Source organism: Dreissena polymorpha, chromosome 6 (genome assembly GCF_020536995.1).
Source record: "Dreissena polymorpha isolate Duluth1 chromosome 6, UMN_Dpol_1.0, whole genome shotgun sequence".
NCBI classification, from domain to species: Eukaryota; Metazoa; Mollusca; class Bivalvia; order Myida; family Dreissenidae; genus Dreissena; species Dreissena polymorpha.
The window spans coordinates 65,213,606-65,239,035 of NC_068360.1; the positions used below are offsets into that span (position 1 = coordinate 65,213,606).

At 35.4% G+C, this 25,430-nt stretch overlaps 1 protein-coding gene across 1 annotated transcript in view; it reads left to right on the forward strand.

Annotated features, from left to right (window-relative positions):
• Positions 1–25,274, forward strand: part of LOC127834798 (A disintegrin and metalloproteinase with thrombospondin motifs 1-like) — a 44,795-nt gene extending 19,521 nt beyond the window's left edge. The window contains exons 14-29 of the mRNA XM_052360846.1: positions 3,764–3,945; positions 4,270–4,330; positions 4,819–4,969; positions 5,827–6,005; positions 6,204–6,318; positions 9,957–10,049; positions 10,350–10,501; positions 11,737–11,794; positions 12,122–12,205; positions 12,894–13,008; positions 15,581–15,705; positions 16,018–16,134; positions 16,389–16,411; positions 20,280–20,526; positions 24,285–24,430; positions 24,699–25,274. Coding sequence (XP_052216806.1) covers positions 3,764–3,945; positions 4,270–4,330; positions 4,819–4,969; positions 5,827–6,005; positions 6,204–6,318; positions 9,957–10,049; positions 10,350–10,501; positions 11,737–11,794; positions 12,122–12,205; positions 12,894–13,008; positions 15,581–15,705; positions 16,018–16,134; positions 16,389–16,411; positions 20,280–20,526; positions 24,285–24,430; positions 24,699–24,719 — 1,869 coding nt within the window. The 3' untranslated portion in view covers positions 24,720–25,274. The remainder of the gene's footprint in view (positions 1–3,763; positions 3,946–4,269; positions 4,331–4,818; positions 4,970–5,826; positions 6,006–6,203; positions 6,319–9,956; positions 10,050–10,349; positions 10,502–11,736; positions 11,795–12,121; positions 12,206–12,893; positions 13,009–15,580; positions 15,706–16,017; positions 16,135–16,388; positions 16,412–20,279; positions 20,527–24,284; positions 24,431–24,698) is intronic.
• The last annotated feature ends 156 nt before the right edge of the window (positions 25,275–25,430 follow it).

A 25,430-nucleotide genomic window follows, 5' to 3' on the forward strand; every position in this document is an offset into this window, starting at 1 on the left:
TTTTCCGTCGAAAACAGTGTGCGTCTATGAATGCAAAAAACCTGTATAATAACCTCTCCAGCAGATGATTTCTAATCGTTGTAAATGCATTAATGTTAAGTAAAAGGTGGTTGCAAATCGTGCCTGGTGACGTGCCCAAACCAAGCCAGCTTTCGTCGTTTGACGGTCGCCAGTAAGGGGTCTTGTGGACCAACAAATGTTGCATTTATGTTCCGGACGTACTCGTTGGTCTTGTTCTTCGTGTAGAAGATGCGGAGCAGTCTTCGGAGGAGACATTTATGTTCAAAGGCCTGTATCCTGCGTTCTGTGTCCGCGTGAAGCGTAAATGTCTCGCAGCCGTACAGTAGTATGGAGACTAACAGAGGCTTTTAGAGCTTGTACGTTGTGGGAAGGCTTATTGAACAGCTTGTCCACAACCTGCTCAGTCTGGCCATCGCTGCGGTTGCCATGGCATTTCCTGTTCGGAACTCAGCGGTACTGGTACCATCTTTGGTCAGGGTTGTACCCAAGTACTTGAAGCTGGTCACTTCTTCTAGCTTCTCGCCGTTCATGGTGATTTCTGCACTGGTGTTGGTCGTGCTGTTCACCTTGAATTTCGACTTTTCCTTGCTGACCTCCATTCCGTATGCTCTTTCTCTTTCATACAGTCTGTTGGTGAGATCTTGAAGTTCGCTGCTGGTGCAACCAATGTCAATGTCATCAGCGAATCTCAAGTTGGAGATGGGTCTTCCACCAATCGAGTTAGAGGTATGGTGGTCATGGCGACATCACTGACATCACTGACGCACATTAAACTGATGTCTTGAAGATCTCCCCCTGCTGTCCGCTGAGAAATACCGTGCTGCGAGCTTTTCCGTAGAGTTTATGAATGACTTGGGCTTTTTCTCTGTGAAGGAGATGCGGAGCAGTCTTCGGAGACATTTATGTTCAAATACCTGTATCATGCGTTCTGCGTCCGCGTGAAACATCAATGTCTCGCAGCAGTAGAGTAGTATGGAAACTACGAGAGACTTTAAGAGCCTGTACTTGGTGGGGAAGCTGATGAAACTGCTTGTCAACAACGTGCTCAGTCTGGACATCGCTGCGTTCGCCACGGCATTTATTATTCGGACCTCAGCGTTACTGGTACCATCTTTGGACAGGGTTACACCCAAGTACTTGTAGCTGTTCACGTCTTCTTTCTTTTCGCCGTTCATGGCGATTTCTGCACTGGTGTTGGTCGTGCTGTTCACCATGATCGTCGACTTCTCCTTGCTGACCTCCATCCCGTATGCTCTAGCTCTTTCATACAGTCTGTTGGTGAGATCTAACAGTTCACTGCTGGCGCCACAAATGAGGTCAATGTCATCAGCGAATCTCAAGTTGGAGATGGGTCGTCCACCTATCGAGATATAGGTGTGGTAGTCATGGCGAGTCTCCTTCATTTATCTTTTCAAGAACAAGGTTGAACAAGACGGGAGAGAGCAAACATCCATGACGGACGCCCACTGATGTCTTGAAGATGTCCTCCTGCTGTCCGTTGAGAAGTACTGCGCTGCCAGCGTTTCATAAGAGTTTTGAATGATTTGCACCATCCCATCGTCGATGTTGAATCCTCTCATCAAATGCCATAGACTATCATGCCATACGCGGTCTGTAGCTTTCGTAAGCTGTGAAAGAGCTCACGTTGGTGTTGCCGGTATTTCTCAAAGATGATCTTGCAGTTAAATATCGGTTCCACTATGCTCCGCCCAGCTCTGAATCCAGCCTGCTCTTCGACCAGCAGTGCCTGACTTGTCAATCGATAAAGGATGATGCGTAGCATGCTTTTCTGGGATGACTGATGAGGCTGATGGTTCGGTAATTCTCGCACAACGTGAGGTTGCTCTATTTCTGTAGGGGTCTGACCTGTGACTGGGTCCACTCTTTTGGCCACTTTTTCTCCTCCCAGATCTTTTGCCACTGTGCCGTCATTGCTGCAGTCGTTGCCTCTCCGCCGAGCTTAATCTGCTCGGAAGTGACGTTTTCCACTCCCGGAGATTGTCCTGCCTTAAAACTACGCACTGTCTCCGGACTTTTGACGTCCGCTTCTGTCCTAGTATCGTTCCTATGGAGACTGGAGTCCGATTGAAGTGGATAGTAGTAGAGGTCACTGCAGTATTTGGTCCATCTGTTTAGGACTGCGGCATTCCCGGTAAGGAGGTTCCCGTCAGCGTCTGATATAACAATGGCCTTGCGCTGACTGGTCTTCGTGAGAGTCTTGAGGGTGCAGTATAATTTCTTACTGCTGCCCGAGGTCACCTTTTTATTGATGATGATATATTATTCCTAAATCCATTCCTCCTTGGCCTCTTTCATCTTCTTCCTTACCTCCCTGTTCGCTTGCTCGTAATTTGCCCTATAGTCCAGGCTTGTGTACATTTCATGCCTGAGCTCTCTTCGTTTGTCACATAGGTCCAAGATTTCGGTCGTCAGCCATGGCTTGTTCTTCCTTCTCTCTCTCACAAGCTCTTCTTTTGCCGATGCCAGTAGGACAACCTTGATGTTGTTGGTTATGGTCTCGATGTCATTGTCTGAGATGTTCAGGGCTGCAAACTTGCCACCTATCTGCGCTCGAAATACCTCTGCATCACTGGATCTTTCAATTTCTCCAAGTCAAATATATTAAATGTTTTATACAATCATATTAATTACAGTACATATGGGTTAGATTGTACGAAAAATACAATGTTTAAGAAGTTGTTTTGTTTTTGAAAATATGTCGTGCGAAAATCTAGGTAACCATTTATTGTAGTCCTACTGTTGTTTATTTAGAGTGAAAATGACATCACCATTAATGCCAACGCCGATTTACATTCGTTTAACATGTCAGGACAGGCACTTGTCTTATGTTTTATGTGGAAAATGTAGTAATACAGAACAGAACAGAATAGTTTATTTTTACGTATGCATGTGAGGCTCATCGACATTAACATACATATGAAAAATCGACATTTGTTGAAGTACACACAAAACACACATCATTTTAAAGAACGGTTAATTTAAATAAACAGGAAATAAACATATTAAGTCAACATATTTCGTAATATTGTCTCATGCGGTTAATGAATAGTGATCACTCAATGTTATGCGTATAGTTTAACAATTGTAACAATTATTACATAATTCTGACCTTATTGTCTTTGTAAAATATAGTATTATCTTACACTACATAAATATGGCATTATCTTTTATTTTAAAGCATTTGAAACTTATCATGGCTACATACATACATATTGGCTCTACTGCTAAGTAAAATTATTTTGAAGGAAACCTGTTTTTTTATTTGATCGGCATGAAACCCTGAGCACGTGTGTGTGATATAGTGCTCGTTAAATAAACTTGGGAAAAACTACATATATGCTGCCGGACGTCATAAATATTTAGTTGATTATGAAACCAGCTTTTAGAATTTTTAAATGTATGTTCAGTCATAAGTATATATGATAATTTTTTAGAACTACCATTCATAACACTCGTGATACATCGGCTCCGGACTCTTATGTAAGATAGGCAATAAATCGTCTGCTGATCCAGAGTGATTCTGTAAACGATGGAAGGTCACACATCATCGACGTATTTACTATAATTTCGATGTTTGTCTCTAGAATGTCGAAGGAATCTTGACTCAATTGTCTTGTGTACCGCGTTTAATGTTGTACCGCTTTAATAACATACATACTAACAATCGCATTGAAATAAAAAATAATAATTACTAAAAATATTCATTTATATGTTCAATCAGATCTGCTCCACCCAGCTGGTTGAAGGGGTACCCCAGTGCATACATTGGAACAACACCGGCCTTTACCTGTCCGTATTCGAAGTCGTTCCGGGTGGATGGTCAGACTGGGGACCCAACACGACATGCAGTCGCACGTGTGGAACGGGCATCATTTACAGGAGAAGGACGTGCAGCAATCCAAAGTATGCGGCACAGAGTATCGAGACGATTGTTATTATGACTAACAATAGTATTCAGACAAGATACAATTACATGACTTATGACTTGAATGAATTTATAAAGATCATAAATGCTTCTTTGTATAAATAAATAAATAAATATATATATATATATATATATATATATATATATATATATATATGTTAAAGTGTTATTTATATGCACTACTCATTGTCATTTTGTTTGTACATTGTAAAACACCATCTGCACTGTTTGTAAATTATGTAAATGATTTATTGGACTGTAGTGGTCAGTTTCAAGTGTGTCATAAATTTCTCATATTTTAGACCAAAGAACAGTGCATGGTGCGAGGGAAATGAATATAAGTCATTTGTATGTAATACCCAGGTCAGTATCACCATAATATTTTTTATCAAACACATGTGATATATTGTCCATATGCATATTAATAAAAACAACGTAACTTTAACACAAATAATCACCAGACATACAAATACTTGCTTGAAAGGTATTTGATTTAGACTGCCATTGTTGTACAATATTTCGTCTATATTCAAGTACATTCTAACTATTTATTCTTACCAATCACATATTATAAAAATAATCCAGCTGTCTTATTGTTAAATAGCATATGCCTACACAATAATACGCGCACATTTTTGGTGTGACTTTCACTCGGTTTAAACCACATAGGGCTTATAATTGAAAGATGCAAAGGCGGAGGCCCAGTTTCGATCAATTCGTTTGATATTGTATTACATAGATAAGTAGTCATTTGCCCTGAATAGAAAACTACCAGATGTTAACATGAAATTTATCTCCAGATCTTTTGTGGAGTTTTTACATTCTTATTTTTATATATAAATGTATTGTAGCCTTGTCATAATGACCCGGATGTTGAGAGTGAATTAAAAATTGTGCGCGCATCAGAGACATGCGCAACCTTGAAGGCCAACAACGTTTACAAAAAACTTGGTTTAAATGCTTCCTTCTTCCTTGACAGCGGGATACAATTTAATAGTTATGGTTAGTAAGACATTAGTTTATCTCGATAATATGTCTATTTATATTCCAAGTAACATATTTGTAACACATATAATCATTTAATCAATGCTTACAATTCTACAACTCTACCCTTATTCTGCTCCCACATTTTTATAACTGCTCTTTATGGATCGTTGACAGCATTCGTTGTGTTTTCGTTCCATACTTTCTACAAGATTGTAATCATTTTAAAATAACAAAGTCGGGATAATTACAAGTTTTCAAATGTTATCGTTTATTTTAGATTGGTGAGGGAGTTAAATTAGTTCAAATGTGTTTCCTAAACGAAAAATGTGTTGCACAAATGACCGATATTTGTGCTTTAATGTAGAATATCAAATGAGGAATGATGAATTTAATGTTGACTAATCAATGAAAAATATAATAATAAAGTAAACGCTTGTATTTGTTTCTAGATAATATTTATATTTTCTAAAAGACAACATATCCAATATATCGTGAGCAGTGTCAGGTGCTTGTTGCCGATCACATTTTAGTTTAGAATACCACTTTTTGTATCAGAATGCATCGAAATAGCTATTGCATTTTATTAGACCTATTCAAATTATAAATTATTATATTTTAGTGACTATCCATATGTAATATAAAGAAGTGAAACTCAAGGTGCTGGAGCAGTAATGCATTCTTATTATATTCAATTTCGTGGTCCTTTATTTCTGGCAAGTCACCAACTGCCACAACAGTACGAAACAGTAAAATAAAATAAATGAAGAAAAAATACATGTTATAGCTACACAGATCATATTTAAGTAGTAAACTAGTGTTATTGTCGTTCATTTACTTATCCATTTGATAATTTATCGTGTGTACATTCGCAGACTACGGGCAGTGCGAGGTGAAGTGTAACAGCGTCAACCCTGTGTACTATTACCAGAGGTTTGGTCTGATGCCGGATGGGACACCATGTGACCTCCATGAACTCGACTCGTTTATAGAAACCAACAAACTCGCTCGGAGGTCTGGTCGATCCGGCCGTTGTGTACAGGGCTACTGTCAAGTTAGTGTTATTTCATGTGGTATATGATATGATATGATATGTCATGATATGATATGATATGATATGATTTTATATTGTTTGACATGTCATGACATGATATGATTTGATATAATTAATGTATGATATTTCACAATTAAGAGATTAGAAATATTTGCTTAGATATATAACAAATGACTCTCGCTATGTTTGTATTTGCAGATGTTCGGTTGTGATAACGTATCTGGTACAAAGTCGAATGACGAATGTGGGGTGTGTGGAGGAAATAATTCGACGTGCAACGTTGTAACAGGAGTGTTTAACGAGCTTGTTGCCTGTATATCCTTCTATCTATTTTAATACGATCGATATTTAACTTATAATTATATTTATGAAAAAAGTTAATAATTGAACGACGAATATGTTTCGAGACACATGATACACGCTATACAATCGTCGCTATAGGCTTTGAAGTAATGTATTGTTATATCGTAAACCGTAAAAACAATGGTTATGAAACTGCGTCATGTCCTAATTTCTGCGATGGGCTATAACATGCAGTTTCATTGAATGTTCTTTACAGGGTGACGAAAGATTTTTTGTTAAAACTTAATATCTGTTAACCAAATCTTTCGTTACCGTCTGAAGCCAAAAAAAAGTTTTAAAATCGTTTAGACGAGAATTTGGTTTGTGAGTAATGCTCGGGTAGGTGTGAGGACAGACAAGCCCTCAACCCGTTTAAAACCCCAAATCAGGTGCAATGACCGTTCCAATGAGGTTATCCCAGGTTGGATCATTTATGCTTATAGTTGGTTAATAAGTTTTGTAAGTAGTGGATAAGAATACGGCGTCCTTGAATTTGCTGATAAAATTCTGTATTTAGTTTCGTTTGTTGTATTAAATAATAATATAATATTGTGATTTGTGCTGTGTGGATTGCAGTAAATTCGTCTTCTTCTATTTTTAATGATGTTATATTACAGTCTCACGAGGTTGTAAGCAGTAGAGGTAGCGTCTGTTATGTGGATGAAACATATTTACACCTATTTTGTTTAAAAGGTTTATGTACATACATCCTTAACTTGATAGTTGACAATCAGTTGTAGATTAAGCATATGTGTGTGTTAACAAATCTTTTTTTGAAATATCCCAAACATATAGGCTTAATGAATAGGAAGCAACGAAAAAAGAAGCAAAAATAATATATTGTTTAAATAAATTAATTTGGTTACATTGCGAATACATTGTTCAGACTTTGATTACATATAATGTGCAAATAGTCCAATGTATTAAAAACAGTTTTGTTGTTTTTGGACCTCAGATCTCTAGTGGACACAAAATTGAAAAAGACATTCAGATTCAAGTATAACAGTACTGAACACTGTTAATTTACGATCATTCTGTTTCGAATTTTAAATGAATAAAAACAAAATTTTAATCTTCTCGATACAATTCAATGTTTCTGTATAATTTATATAATTCAAGTAATATTAAAGCGAACTTAATTTTAAATGTGGTACAATGTTAAAACTTACTTTGAGACTGTATATATATTCAAAACAAGTTTTAATATATATATACATAACGTATTACTTGTTTAAGCATATTTATACACTCGAGTTCGTGATGCTGGTGTAACCAAACATTACTGAAACAAATTGAATCAATGGTAGTATCAACAGCACAAAAACCAACACAATTGTCAATATGAATGCAAGTATAATCAATAGTATATGCATAAAATATGTTTTTACTTGACGTATTCTATGTTCGTATCATTTTAAACTAATAGTGTAAGGCTCGTTTTTTACAAATTTCACACGATATGAAAGATGATTATTGACGGACCCCACGTATTTGCTTACATATTTTCGTACAATTTATCAACTAAGGGCATATATTTTTGTAATTACATTTTTTCCCTCGTAAACATGGTGTATAAAACAGAATATTTTTTAAAACAAGCAAACAGAGATTATCTGTTTAAACATTATCCGATTTTCGTTATGGTACACAGCATCTATAAACAATATGGTTGATGTGGGTAAACTATTTTTAAAACAGTGTGAAAAAAAATAATTAAAAAACGAAAAAAAGTGTATGTTACTTTAAAGCCACACAACTTATTTTGCATAGTAAATTTAGGTATTAATAAGAAACCTATTTTATCTATGCCAATTAAAATATATCTTATATGGTTGCAAGGTAGAAATCCGTCTTTTTTTCGCTTTAAAACATAATCGCGTTTGTCGAAATGGACGTATACGTCTAGAAATCCTACTTTCGGTTTCAAAAGCGGTACCGTTTAAAAATAATAAATACTTGCTAACTAGGCTATAGATTTAATTTTATCTATGCTAGTTAGAATATATCTGGTCGTTACAAGGTAGAAATCCGTCTTTTTGCACTTTAAAACTTAAAAATAATCGCGTTTTTCGAAATGGACGTATACGTATAGAAATCCTACTTTTGGTTTCAAAATTTAAAAAAATAATAAATTACTTGCAAACTAGGCTATAGATTTATTTTTATCTATGTCAATTAGAATATATCTGGTGGTTACAAGCTAGAAATCCGTCTTTTTTTGCGCTTGAAAACTTAAAAATAATCGCGTTTGTCGAAATGGACGTATACGTATAGAAATCCTACTTTCGGTTTTAAAATAATAAGAAAATATTAAAAACTTACTAACTAGGCTATATATTTAATGATAATTTTGCATACTTTCAAATTGCATCTATGTGTATTGTTTAACATGTATTTCATTTCAAGGTTTGTGGCTTTAAGGTATGGGTACCTATGTTACAAAGTATATTCAAAACTGTTGTTTAGGGTTTGTATACTAATTGGGCATATCTAACGTGTTTATTGGTGTTACAATGAATTTTAAAAGAAATAATTGAGTTTTATAATCTAAAATGATCCAGCTGAATAATTAATTAAAGTGATAATATTGCTTGAGAGCCTTTTTTATTTAGTGTTTCAACTGGACGATTTTGTGAACCGTTATAAATATATTTTACACCTAAGAACGTAACAAATCGTGATTTAATCTGAATTGAGTTTTCGATTGGGATTGTTTTAGACGCGCGCCAAAAAAAATCTGAATTAAGTGTTTGATTGAGATTGTTTTAGACGCGCGTTTGGTTTGTGACTAATTCTGGATTAAGTGTTAGATTGAGATTGTTTTAGACGCGCGTTTGGTTTGTGACTTATACTAAATTAAGTGTTAGATTGAGATTGTTGTAGACGCGCGTTTGGTTTGTGACTAATTCTGGATTAAGTGTTAGATTGAGATTGTTTTAGACGCGCGTTTAGTTTGCGATTTAATCTGGATTACGTGTTCGATTAAGATTGTTTTAGACGCGCGTTTGGTTTGAGACTAATTCTGGATTAAGTGTTAGATTGAGATTGCCTTAGACGCGCGTTTAGTTTGTGATTTAATCTGGATTAAGTGTTAGATTAAAATGGTTTTAGACGCGCGTTTGGTTTGTGATTAAATCTGGATTAAGTGTTTGCTTGAGATTGTTTTAGACGCGCGTTTGTTTGGTGACTTATTTTGGATTAAGTGTCAGATTGAGATTGTTTAGACACGCGTTTGGTTTGTGATTACTTTTGGGGAAAGTGTTACATTGGCTAGCCCTCAAAACAATGTAAACACCAAGTGCATTTACAGTTCTAAGGCGGTGATACCAATGTTATCATTGTATACGTATTATTGCTGTTCTGTTACACAACTAGTAGATAATGACAATAATTTATCTTTTTATATTTTGTTCTAATGTTTTTATCGTTTGTTTGTGTATTTATAACTTTGTTAATTATGCGTTTTCTGTCCATCTTGTAAGATTTATTTCGTGTTACGGTTTTCAGGTTTAGTTTTAACACTTTATCATAAAATCTTAAATTATTGGTAATTTACCAAATATGTACATTAAATAAAACTAAAATATATCAACACAATTTTCTTTACAGTTGACACGAGACATGTGATCGATACGTTACCTTCTGGGTCCTTCAACATCGTGTTCTATTTCAACTATAACGCTATGATATACAACTTCATAGGTTGTAAATATAGTTCAATTGGAGTTAACAAGTTGGCTTTTGAAAGATATGTGTATGCATAGTTAGCAGATGCTATTAATCGTTCAAAAAATAAGTATTAATAGAAACTTGATACAAATCATGTGACGTGTTCAGCATCTTGTTTTTGCATCTAGTACACCAAATAATTTAATATTCAATGGTAAATATTATAATTAAATACGCTAAATATCGTTTCAAGAGTATGCGGCCTACATTAAATAACACTGCCTAAATTATATTCCGTCAAAAATACTAAGTATATGTGTGTGATTTTTGTAGAGCTATATAGCATGGAGAACAGGGGTGTAATGATGTTAAGCTACGTGCGTCTGACAAACCCGGTCAACTATGCAGGGAGCTACTGGTATGGTAACTTCAGAACACAGTTCCTGTACACTGAGGGTCCTATATCACGACCAGTTGTCATTAAGGTACGCGTGTGCATGTCTAATAGTACACACCCTTAAAAATATGAGTCAAAAGTAGCAATAGAAATTGAAACCTTAACATAATAGAAAAACATCCGTGATACAGCTAACTGTAACATATCAAATGTAGGTTAAATAAATTTTGAAACAAAATCACTAAATAAGTCCCGTAATATTTAGAAACATCTTTGTCGAAACAAGTGTTGCCCAGAATCAATACTAGTGCATAGTGATTGAACATTAGAGTTTAAGTCCCCGTTCGCGGAATAGATCGTTGTTTTGCATATAAATCGTATAACGATAAATAAACTTGACATAAATTCATTGAAATATATTTTATATCGAGATTGACATCGAAAACCTGGTCAAAATCGAGTTTAAATCGCGAAAATAATATAATAAATGATCATAAATACATGCAATAGGCGAAAATCATTGCAGCGTCGCGAGTTATGCAAATCATATGTATTTTAGCTTTCGCTAAACAGTATTAGAATATGGAAAATAAATACATAGATTTAGCGAAAACATAGCGTTGCTCAGTTTTCGTCTGTAACAGATGTATTTGCATTTGTTCTTAACTTCTCTCCGCTAAATTCGCCCGTATCAGCAAATGTGTTTGTTTGGGTTTGAATTAACGTGTCGAATCATGAATATTAATTAGGTCGTTTTCGTACTTTTCCGTACTCGACCCCAAAATAAAAATCGCTATATAGTTTGTTTTTTAACCGATTTCAACCAGATTTTCAGTGATATCCTCAATAAAAACACGTTTTCTTACGATTCTGCCCATATATATAATTCCGCGAACGGAGACTTTAACACACACAACAACCCAAACGCTCTATGTTTTGCAATGTCTTATTGGCGGTCGAACTAACGCCTACATACATCGCACTCTTTAGAAGCCTCCAATATCGTTTATAATAATGCGAATGTGCATTTGCTTGTCCATGTCATTCAGAGAGTTGAACACGTTCGTAGATTGATCCGCCCCTCACAAAGAGCTTCAGGATAACATCATTGTGTAACAAATAAATACAAAGAGCTTCAGGACAACATCATTTTATAACAAATAAATAGTATACTTCTACTTTTTAACGTATTCAGTGTAAGGTATTTTGCTGTACATTTACTTTTAATACTTTCAATATCATTTAGCCGTCCATCAAACATCTTTAGCGTGAATAATTGTTGCTTCAGTACGCAATTATTGTTAGTGTTTATGTTTTTTTCAGTTTGTCCAGAAAGGCTCGTCTCCGAACGTAGGAGTATATTATGCTTACTCCTTATCATGTACGAATATTTTCATATGACCTTACCGCTGCAAGTTTACTTACAAAAACATTGTTGTTTATAAATATTATTTAACAAATGGCTTTTGAAAATAGAATAAACAATTTAAAGCAAACCACTATGGCCCCATGTCATTCAGCTATTGTCCAATGTGTGGTGTGTTTTATGTATAGTTCCATATTTTATTCATGCGTAATCACTTGCCTAAAATAACGACCACTTGACAGTAACTTGTAAGAGTTTATTACAATATGTTTTTGATAATGTATTTATGTAACTGCATGCATGTGAAAATGCAACTTGTCTAATAATAAGTATTTCTTCTAGTGGATAATTGTACCGGTTCATGCGGAAGCTACGGCACATGGAACCAAACCCTATGTGGATGTCAGTGCAATGCCGGCTACTTTGGTAACTAAGAGTATTGCCATTACCGTTGTGATGTGTTGTTTTGTTATTGTTTTTATAAGAAAACGCTCTCCTTTCTAAATATTGCCAGATCAAATTAAAATTTGATGTCGATTTAAATCACCGCCTTTGTTCGTGTGTCCCATATTCAAGTGGATTTTCATTCTAAATCGATGTAAGACTTAGGTAATGGTTTGTTTGTTTCGAATATTGTGTCTTTTATGGTGAAGTGCATTTGTTTCAGTCAATTAGTACCGAACTTAATTGTAGTTAAACGTACTCATTCGTTACAAGAGAAATACGGCCAAATCTTCGAAAGTTCACTTCCAGCCTTTCTTCTGCACAATTTTAAATTGCTTTAACACAGATTAAGAGTTATTCAGTCTCTGATGAGAGTAAAGCCTTTATATTCTTGATTTATGTTCCTTTGAATCCAATTCAGTTCTACTTTAACAAAATATAACTTATAAAATCGTTTTGGTCCTAGCGTTATATTACAGATATCTCTTGACAAATACAAGCTATTTTATATATTTATTTTGTCTTCTTAAACCTTCCCTTATCTTTGCGCTAATACTATATTTGTATGAAATTATTTAATGTTTAACCGTGCAGCAATATAAACATGTTAATCGTCTGATCTTATGTAATTCATGTGCTGCATAAGCATAAGGCCGTAAAATGTTTGCAGGCGCTTCGTGCAATACCACATGCAATAAGATTTGCAATAACGGAATGAGCCTGATGTCGACTGTGTGCGGCTGTAACTGTCTTGGAAACACGTACGGAACAGCGTGCGAATGCAGGTATCTACAAATAGGAATAATACCACTTCATACACCTTATCGGGAGAGAAATCTCTTCCAAAGTCTTTTACACAGGAACGGTTCAAGCCTAAGAATGGTGATCTAATCGAGGCGAAATAAATATGGTTAAACAACAGATACATTTGAGTTGAGTTGTGTGTATTAAATACTAGTTTTTTAAATGTCTTTTACACGACTTTACGAAAAGGTCATATCTTTATTTAAAGGGGCCTTTTCACAGATTTTGCATGGATTGAAGATTGTCATTAAATTCTTTATATTGATTAATTTATACATTGGACCTAAAAATCTCTAGTAACAAAACAAAAGAATTCAATTTAAAAAAAAGAAAAAAAGTAACCCTCAACTGGGGTCGAACCACTGACCACTAAAGTCCTGGAGTAAAAGTCTCCCGTTTAGACCACTCGACCATCCATGCTCATACTTTTACGACATGTATTATGTATTTATATAAGCAATCCTCGTAGTTTCACAAAATATAACGACAACAACAGAACTTTCCAAATTATTTAATCGTTTCGCGTTGCAACGCTTTATAATTTATAATGAACACAGGTGGGAGTAACTTACTCTGGATAGTATATGGGCCAAGGAGTCCAAGTTTTTTTAGTAAATATATATAATCGTGTTTTATGAGAAGAAAAACCCCAACCCCCTACAAACATATTCCAAAAGTTTATATTTTCTTTGCAACAACTGTTTTAACCCTAAATTTGATTTACCTGAAAACGAAAGTCGCCATTACTCTTGAACACGGCTTAGCAGTGAATTACACTGACAGAGCCAGGAACAGAATCATCCAATGAACAACAACGACGCTTTAACAACTGTAAATAAATGAAAAATACTTACTCATTTTGATTGTATTGGACTTAATTTTTTGGGGTAAGTGGCTGCATACGCATGCGTTATGTGACACGCCTCGTTGTTTTAAAGGAATAGGACGCGAGCTATCGATTAAGGGGAGAAAACTAAAAAATATTGTTTAAAAATATGTCGAATATTTATTCGGGTGGATAATAGGGCTCGAAATACTGCTTGGTTTTCGGCCGACTGTGAGTAAACGGCTGGACAGATTTCTTAGAGGTAAATTTTGTTTGAAAGGTTTTCCAATTACCCATAAGAGGACCAATAGATGATTTGGATTAAAGCTATTTTGGCCATTTTTTGCGGCCCGCGAAGACAGGTCTATGATAAATTCTAGTTAATGACCTTGTTATGATTTCAATATCAGAGGGTGTTTTTTCATGGCTCTTTGTCAATGTTTCTCTCATAAAACACGATTATATATATTTATTTGAATATATTGGGCCCCTGGGCCCATATACTATCCAGGGTACGTTACTTCCATCTTAGTTTTTGAAATCGTAAAAAGATGCATATAATGGATATTTTAGAGCATGGTTAATGTTCAGTAGTACTATTTCCTTACAAATAGCATAACTGAAATGAAAATTTACGAATCTGAAACAACTTTTATTTTTTATTTTGTCAATTTACCAAAACGTGAAAAGGCCCCTTTAATATGGTTTAATTTGGAAAACTATAGACTAATGATTGATAATTCGTTGAAACTAGTACATTTAGAAACGATATTTCTCTCCTAATTTTCTTTCGGCAATGTTATTTTCTGGCTTTGCCTTTTTATTGAATTATTGCTATGATTGCATTAAATACAGTTTATGTTTAAAGTTCAGAGGCACATTGTATTTTAGATTGGTTTTATAGTTGCTGTTATAAATAAATATTATATTGATTAATGGCATCCATACACTTCTAAAATAAGATTAGACTAAAAATATAATCATTTATCAGCATCCATCTTGAGTCTTACCTTTTACATAACTGCAAATAACTAAAATCATGGTAAAATAAAAGCGCCGAAGGCACTGCAATTGTACGATATTGCATAACCTTAGACGCAACTAAAAATGAGATTATCGCATTTTAAAACACAAGCTTAGATTAAGCACAACAATTACACTTGTTGAGAGTGTTTAAACGCAAATGTCGAGTTGTGTGTGCACTGTTTAGCATCGTTTGAATGAATCGGAGATACTTAACACAAAATAACAGCATCATGTCTGTTTTTAGACTTTCTTAAAGTGTAGCAAATATGATTAAACAGTTGTATTATAAAAAACAGTTTATATAAAATCAAAATTTGCAATCACCGTTAAATTATTATGTCGTCGTAATATCGAACACCCTTTTACACTACGAACGGAATTTCTTGATAAAAATTCCCTTTACAGATACCCGTTCCAAGACTATTGATGTAAATTCCCTTTACAGATACCCGTTCCAAGTGTATATTTCCTTTACAGATACCCGTTCATAGTTTAAATGTCCTATACAGATACCCGTTCTAAGTGTAGATTTTCTTTACAGATACCCGTTCCAAGTGTAAATTCCTTTTACAGATACCCGTTCCAAGTGTTAATTCCCTTTACAGATACTTGTTCCAAGTGTAGATTACCTTTACAGATACCCGTTCCAAGTGGTAATTCCCTTTACAGATACCCGTCCCAAGTATAGATTTCCTTTACAGATACCCGTTCCAAGGCAAGGACTGTCAGGACTGCAAGGTTAGAACGTGCAAGAACGGAGGCACGTTTAATTCGACCGCGTGTCGGTGCTCATGTCCGCAGGGATTCGGAGACTTAGACTGCGGCTGTGAGTTAAATGTGTTTGATACATGTTCTGCGATATAGTTTTATGTCAGAAAGACAATAACTTGCTTCATTTTGAAAGAAGTAAACGTTAAATGCATACGCATTGGATCTTGCAAATTATTGTGTGTTATTTCACAGGTGTAGACCATGTGAAACTTGAGGTTTCATAGTATTTAAAACATTTTTTGAATTAAATAAGAAACACTTTAAACACTTTAAAATTTCATATCATGGCGTTCTACTATGAACCAATGTATTCTTTATTAGAGCAGGCAATACGGTGACTTTTTTAATTTGTCCAATATAATTCAAGCATCATGTCAAGACAAAACGAACACGACAACATGCGTGACTAACGTTGGGAAGGGCTGGTGTGAGTCGAAGAACGAACAGATGGAGCAGGATTGCTACATGTCTTGTGGACTTTGTGGTAAATGCTTGTACTGTTTCTGTGTTCAGTGTATGATGCCCAGTCTCTGTAGATAACCTTAATATTACTTACGATTATTCCAATATGTGCTTGTCATATATCATATACCTCAATCTGTCTCAATCTGTATTATTTTTAATTAATTGTGTACGATTTGTGTTATAATGTTGAACATTGGCCTTTGTATTGATTGATCATAATATTTAATACATCCGTTCCGTAATCAACCCTTATTTTATTTATATTTTTTTTAGTGCCTGATCCAACAACAACAAGTGTAAGTGTGTTGATATTAAATATGTTTATTCGTACGTAAAGCGTCAATTGAATCTGTCATAAGAAAGTATCTCAATAATCATACTGATCTACTGATATTGCATGATCAGAATAGATAACCACAATCAACTGTCTTTTTAAATTATATAATTATGTTTTCTTTCGACTTTAAAACCAATTTTAACACCCTTCCACAATTTTTGAAAATACTTTTCTAAGGTGTTGATCCTTACTTTCTTTCTTTTGTGTGTGTTGTGTTTGTGTTTTGCGTGTTGTCAAAGCATGTTTCGATAGAGGCTATATATATATACATAAGGCAAACGTCTAAGTGTACAGAAATGTATTCGAAGAACTTAAGAAAACGTTAGCACTGCTAGTGTTGCTGAGGATGACGGGCTATTCATAACATGCATCATGATTTAAATATATAATATTGTTTTTATGGAAACTTATAGTTATGTATTTATTTAATGTCCGGGAAATTTCTCATTTTATAGTACCCCATGTATTCTATAATTGATCATCCTACATTTAAACGAGCCTTATTTTACATGCATAATGTCATTTCTTAAATTGCTTTATACCACAAACGTAACCTTTGCTTGATAAGAATGATACCATTTAACCGAAATATAAATGTGTATTAATGCATGGTAAAACAATACATATGGACCGTCCTCTGTGCAAAAGGGGTCGAATGCATGTGCGTTAAGTGTCGATTAGCCAGTGCAGTGCGCACACTTTCCGCCTAAACTGGATTTTTGCAAAGAAGAGACTTTCTGTAAATGTCAAATACCATACAAGCGAAAAATGTCTTCCCTGATTAGCCTCTGCGGACTGCACAAATTAATCTGTAACGAAACTTTACGCACATGCATTGACCTCTTTTTCATAGATAATGGCCCAATATATTGAAAATGTTTAAATTTGTAAAAACACTGCTTTACTTACCTACACCATTTACATAATTACTTTCATTATTACACAAAAATCTTGTTATTATGTAAATGTGTAATACTTTTAGCACATTCTTTTACACAAATAATGCAGACACAAATATAACGGTATTGTAAAACAATTTTTCGGATACAGTTTTATTTCTTGTGTAACGTGTATACCGTTTGTTCGGGATATATACAACGACAACAAACACCAGTGGTATTTTTCAACACACGGATTTTGCTGTGGCTTTTCTTAGCCGTTTGATTAGATACTCAACTTTCTCAATTTTAACTGGAATCAATTAATATTTACACTATTAATGATTTATAATTATTGTCTTATTCGAATGAAGAACTTTCATCACTAAACAAGCAGATTTCTTATGAAATGTGTGACTGGATGTCTTTGATCAATTAGGTGATTTGGGTCACCTAAGGGGGCCTTGGGTTGACTTTGGACAACCAGGGTGACTTGGGTCACCTAGAGTGTCTTGGGTCACATAGGGTGACTTGGGATGACCTGGATCGACTTGGATCAACTTGGGTTGACTTGGGTCAACATGGGGTAACTTGGGATGACTTGAGTCGACTTTGGTTGACTCGGGTCCACTTCGGTTGACTTGGGTCAACTTGGGTTGACTTTGGTCGACTTTGGTTGATTTGGGATGACTTTGGCTGACTTGGGTTGACTTGGGTCGACTTGGGTGACTTGAGTCACCTCGGGTGTTTTAGGTGAGTTGGGTCACCTCGGGTGTCTTGAGTTACTTGGGTCACCTCGGGTGTCTTACATCTATACCAACGAGTCTGCGTTCAAGCGATAATAAGTAGCTTGATATACTCAGGCTGACCTACGAGACCTGCCGACCTGACACGTGCACTAACTTATATGTCCAATGAGAACCTGTGACCCGGACTAATATATGAGTCTCTAGGCTACCCAGCAAGCCTTGGTATATTGCGCAAAGTTGCTTGGATCACCCTCACTCAAAAGGCATCCAAAGTCACAGAAATGTCCCTGGCTTAGGCTGACTTAAGAGACCAGAAAGCCTATCCAGCAAGCTATGGTATATGCGCAAAGTTGCCTGGGTTACCGCACTCAAAAGGCATCTTAGTAACAGATACTGCCAATGGTATGTGGTCTCTAATTACTGCAACGTATTTAAACGTTGTGAGCTGTTCGGCAATCGAACGCAGACTGCCTGATTCCAGACGAGCAGCGCTTTATATACTGATATTTCACGTGACCCGCTTGTTAAAGACATCACCCAACTATTTCATTTCATGAAAACACAACCCTACCGTTTCAAACAATGATGTAGAATACTGCGACTATATTCTGTAATACATAGTGTGCATCTTTATAACCGATATGTATTATTAAATCATCAAATTATGATCAATCCAAAATGCACACGCTATTTGCGTGGAACTTACCAAAAAGTCAAATACTTACACACGGGAAACGTACTTTCGTTTTAATGTAAAAACAAGGGATGAACTCAAAGAATAATGAACCTAAAGGATAAAGTACCGGCGAAAGTCTTCATACTTGTTGTTTTTAACACATTGTCATTCGACTTACTTGTTTGTACACGGAATTCAACTAAATTACAATTTGCCAATTTATTACTTCGTTTATGCAGCATATGTATATGTTAAATTAAATGCCTTTATTTGTGTAAACTAATCTTGTTTACGATAAGACAAGTATTTATCTTCAACATAATGTTTCAACCATCATTCACAACGTTAGCCACTGTGATCATTGTAAGGAAACATATTTTATAAATAAAACGACGTTCACGCAAACCTCTGAAATCGTAATCACTTGTACAAACTGTGCCGCCCCATATCATAATCTGAAAAATATCCAAACTCGTTTGATGTAGAATATTGATGACGTAAACCCACAGTGTGGTCTGAATGAGTAACTTGTTAACGTAAGTTTATCCCATGTAAATAAATATAATGTTTCCTAATTGACATAAACGGTAGGAATATTACAATTTCACAACTTTTTTAGTTTGAAGTCCCTAAATTGTTAACAACAAATTACTACGCATTATCTAAACAATAAAACGTTATATAAGATACATGATGCATAATTGCTATAATAATATTCCTAGCGTTTATTTTCAAAATGTGTGAGGTAATGCTGATCGTTAAGCATGCAAACGTCACGTAAAATACATGAGCACACATTATCACTCATTTTAACAGTAGAAGGCACAATTTTCAAACTCTTATCTCTTTAACAAGATATATGTATGAGTATACGGTTGGCCTTATCCACCAACCGCACCATACTATTCAAACACAAAAATATAATATAAGAAATAGAAAACCTCACTTAAGGCCCAATGTGTGTGCAGTATTCGACTTTAGCGTAACAAGGTACATTTGATGGAGAGCTTGTTTTAGTCGTTGTCCTGTTTGTGATTAATAAAAGCGAAATTATTAGATTCAACAGCCTTTGTAACCCTTAATACCTTGCATTGACCGTTCCAAGGCGGGTACCTCAGTTTAAATAATGCTATGCGTATATTTGTGTTTTTGTGTTATAAATGTAGTGAATAAGAACACGATTTTCTCTTTTGATAGTGTTTCTCGAGAAACCATTTGATGTTATGAACACTTAGTTAGCAACGGGTTTGTTTCCCTTTGTTTATATTGCACATGATTCAATCTTCTACAGGTTGTCACACAAATTTCTACGATATTTAGTAGTGGAGGACCAAATATTACAGTACTGCTAATTTTCCGTAGTGTTTCAATAAGAGATACTTGTTTTATAGACCGCACATTTTTTAAATTTTAATAATAAAAATAAGTACGCAATGTATCTTGTTTTAAATCTGAATTGAAGACATCACTATGATTGGAGTTAAATGGATATCATCGTCACATATAATATTTTTGTCTACCCAGTTACCACATACCACAACTGTGTCTACACAGTCTCCAAATACCACAACTGTGTCTACCCAGTCTCTACCTACCACAACAGTGTCTACCCAATCTCCTTATACCACAACTGTATCTACCCGATCTTCTTATACCACAACTGTGTCTGCCCTGTCTCCCCATACCACATCAGTATCAACCATGTCTCCACATACAACGACAGTGTCCACCATGTCTCCACATAGCACAACTGTGTCTTCCAAAACTCCGGGTAAATATGTTTATAATTAAATAATCGGTGAGACTTTAAACATGTTTGAGTCTATTTTTAAATGAGTCATTTAATTGTGTTAGCTCACACTTAAAGAAGTTTACGGGAACATTTCATGGAAACCTTGGCATTTAAATTACCTAGTAATAACGTCATATCACTGTTAAGTCCGCCTCATTTACTGACCATTTTGTTGACGGTCTTAATTGTGGAACCACATCAAAAGCGTTCCTGTGGTTTCTTGTTATACTTCTATGTTTTAATCAGTAAAGATCTTTATTCAAATCACTGATGTGATATATGTTATATTTGACTGAACTAATTCTTGATCTAGAAAGATGTTTTGTATTTTAAAGACAAATCATATTTTTACATGACCTTTTGATAAACTTCCAATTTACACTTGCGATATGAATTTATGTGTATACAATTACGCAGACAATCAGTCGGTATTCATAAACTCGACACAACACTAAATTCATACTAGTCATGCTTGTACTAAAATAACCTATGTCATAATTTATAAATCTGTCTTAACCATACTGAAATAATTATTATGTTATAATCACAAACATTCTTTATTTTTGTTTTTTTAATATGGAGGCTATTCGTTGCCAAAAATCAAGCCTTGTCAACATGACATTTTATACTTAGATCGCACTGAATAGAATTGTTTAAATATGAAATGTTGCTTGTAATCGGTCTTTTGATTACTGTATCTCAGTTTTACAAGTTCAATTTCCACTTTAAACTTTGAAATTGACATCTTTCAAATTAGTTAAACTGCAATTCGCTTTTGTAACTTTCAAAACTAAATTCGCCACAGGTATCAAATGTACGTATACGGCACGCTTTACACAGTACACCTTACCGTTGGTGAAATAAAACTGCATCAGCTATCACTCTCAGGTTGACAACTTCACACCTGACTTTAAAAAACATAGGCGATTAACATAAGTAGACGATTTTGCAACTTCCATATATGGCGATTTTTACGAAAATAGCCGAGGATAAAGAGGAGGAGCCAACATTCATGACATGAAAGTAAGAAAGGTAACTCTGAAGTATTGATGGTGCACGGCAATAACTATAGTGGTCGCACACTAATGTGACAAAAACCAGGTATATGTTTATTTATTAGATAAAGGGTAGCGGGTAAAATCGCTATACATATGGATGCTCGGCTCCTTTTGTTGTTATCTCCCGTATCTTGAATAAAAGTTTGAAATCGAAAGTACGGTGTTTATTATTAGACCCAACATTGCATTGTCCCTGCCTGATTAGCTTGTGTGCACTGCACAGGCTAATCTGGGACGACACTTTTCGCACATATATTATGCCCAGTTTTCTCAGAACGCGACTCAATAATTCACTCTTATTCACCCCTATGATAATAAAATTGTTGTAATTGAGTGAATTGTTTACTTTGTACATACCCAAGCAGGTCGTTTGTTACAAGGGTTTGCAGAATTAGCAGGCATTGACTGACATGAATCAGTTTAAATGGGCTCAGTGAAGAATAAAATACATTTGAAGCATTCAGACGAGCTTTGTTGAAACTGCCTGTTCTTGTTCTCACCCCCCCACCACCCCCCCCCCCCCAAAAAAAAAATAATAATAAAACAACACACACACACACACACAAACTCTTTGGCACTGGTCATACTGGAACTCAGGGTGTACTATAGCATGAGCGTATGGAGTGCATAATGTATAAGCACGTGCTGATAGCCACGTGCAATATAATTCTTTAAGGGGTAAAGATATCGCAAAACTAGCACCGGATTCGGATTCAGGGAGACAAAATCCCATAGTTTGGACTATGTTATTGTTTTATTTCAATGGAATTTAAGGTATACTGGATTTTGAGCTTCTGTCAAAAGTGTGCTGCATTCTTATCGAATTTTATCATTTAAACTCAATAATGCTTTAACGGGTCAAGATATCGGAAAATTAACACCGGATGCGGTTTCAGCGAGCAAAATTCATATAAATTTTACTATCTTATTGTTTGATTTCGATGGAGCGAACGAGCGAGAGAGCGAGCGCATTTCGTTTTTTTGGACGTTAATAGGACGTAATTAGGAAAAGGGTGCTTAATGCAAAGCAATATTGATTATAACTTTTTTATTTGTTATTATTTAAAAAAACTTTTTTATTTTTCAGTTTTTGTTTAATTTTTTTTCAAACTTTTAAGCAACACTACAAACTGTTTACGTTCGATTAACATCGTGGTATTTCAAGCATAAATAAAAAAGTTAATGTGTTTCCCATTATGCGACTCATATCTAATGCAGATATTACTGCGCACACTTTCCACCAGAGTAGACAATGTTTACAAGGACGTGAGTGTTTACGTGCGTGGGAAAATTATAAAGATCACGACCTCTATATGCATGAAAATCAGCTGTTCAATCTGCTGAGGGTTGACCTAGTTATCAGACGGATGTAAACAGATGGGCTATAAAATCATGTACAGGGAAAACGTGCACAATTATTCAACGTGCGTGCGTGCGTGTGAGCGAGCGAGCGTGTGTGTGTGTGTGAGTGTGCGCGTGCGTGCGTGCGTACGTACGTACGTACGTACGTACGTACGTATGTATGTATGTATGTATGTATGTATGTATGTATGTATGTATGTATGTATGTATGTATGTATGTATGTATGTATGTATGTATGTATGTATGTATGTATGTATGTATGGAAAATCGAATAAATAAACATCAAATAAATAAATTGATTACAAATTTGAATGCACTTTTTTCCTTTTTCTTCAAGTCCTTAAAGCGCCTCTCCGTATACCAGTACAAACAAATTATAACAACAATGTAATCGTTCCATGCAGATATAGTTAGTAGAATTATATTTGATAATGTGCATGATTATCAATAAAAACGATTATTTTGTCAACCTTCTCTATATCACGGTATAGACGCATATCGGTGGCCTTTCTGTCAAAATGCTGCCTCTCTGTTCATTCTTTGCTGCCTCTCTGTCATAAACTAGATAATGGATGATCGTTATTCACAAAACAGATAAGAAAATCTAAATTTAAAACCCGTAAACACATTTGTGCATAAAAGAGGTGGTCCATGAGTTAAAGCCTATATCCAGCCACAGGTTCACAGTATTCCGCATGTCCAAACACTTATCGCAAACTCTATCGAAGATGGAATGGTGACGAGGATTGTGGAACAAATCGTGCATACATGCCACTTTGATAACGTTTTAACTTAGATTTTCCGATATATGTTAAATATCTTGTGTCATTGATATCATCTTTATGATCACATCTTTACGTTCAATGTACGCTTTATAGTAATTTTCATCAATTTTACTTACAAATGCCTGCTTTCGTTTACGTGGTGGCACGGAAAGCCTCTCGATCGCCTCACTTTTCTGGCACGGGAAGCCTCACTGGGACTGAGTGTGAGAGCGTTGTTTACAATTTCGCACATAGACACCAAGTACTAGTACTTGTCCCAGGAAACGGACTCGAGACCGTTTCATATCAGCCATAGGCTTAAGATTCAATCGGGCTAAAATAAATAGGTTGAAACTAGCAAGAAGTTGAGTCATTATCAGTTAGATACTAAATGTTCAACTGCCAAACACTTTTTTATATTCCAATTTTCTGAGAATATGTAAAAAAGGAAATACCGTGTATATAATTAGGTAACGTTGAACAGGACATTACATTTTAACTAGAATTCGGGTACAATATATAAACTACACGTGGGACTCGTTCTTATTCCAGCCGATAAAACACGGGCCGATACGATGGCAAGTGATGGTAATCATTCCACCGGTGCTATCGTTGCCATTTCCGTTGGCAGCGGGGCCGCCTTAACCCTACTTAGTCGTCGTAGTGTTGTGCACGGTGTTCCGCGCTCTGAGCACAAGGTAGGTCATGGCAAGTTAAAAAATAAATATTTAAAAAAACAAAAACAAGTAAATGTTTTAATCGAACCTATTAAAAAAATATGTTTCTTAAATCATTAGTCAGTTAAGTCATTACACACTCTGTATTGTGTTCACAATTGCAAAGATGCAATATACAATATACCAAACTAGTATTGTTAACTATTAATTTGCTTCCAATCTTATGTTGTTTACACTGGTGTTGCTACATATATAAACAATTAAAGCAAGCATGTACCACATTTTGCAGGAAATCATACACTTCTTTTGAGCTTCATAGTCCTTTTCACCATACCTTAGACGATACAAATACTGCGATCGCTCATAACAACGAGCACGAAGAAGATGATCTTGATGGTACTGTGTACCATACACCAGACGATACACATATTGCGTCCTCTCACAGCAACGCACACAAAGCACAAGGCAACGAGAGCCTTAGCAGAGATGGCGACCATGACAAGCATGCATATCTTGGTGTTATCCTTGCCGACAACACAGTAGTTCGAGAGCTACGTGACTATGAAACCGGCGATAGACATATGTATCTATAATTAGAGTCTAGAAACGGAAACACAAATGACGTACAAAGATACGAAGACGTCTAAACACGATGACCCTGACAATCCTTCCCATGGATGTAACTACAACGACTACAATGTAGATGAAAACGTTATATTCAGATGAACTAGTAGTTGGCTGTTTTGTGACAGCCCGGATTACATAGCAGCACATTACGTATTGTAGAATTGAATCAACCTATTGAACATTATGAACGCATATGATTTCTAAAATTACGGGATTGTAATTACAAAAATTTAACCTATATATCTTTTTTATCTTTGCCCTTATTTAGTGAATATTTTACCTGTTTAGCTCACCTGACCACAAAATACCCAAGGTGAGCAAGTGTGATCACCCTTATGTCCGGCGTCCGTCGTCGTGTGGTATACGGTGTGTGCACTGCGACATCAACTGTTCG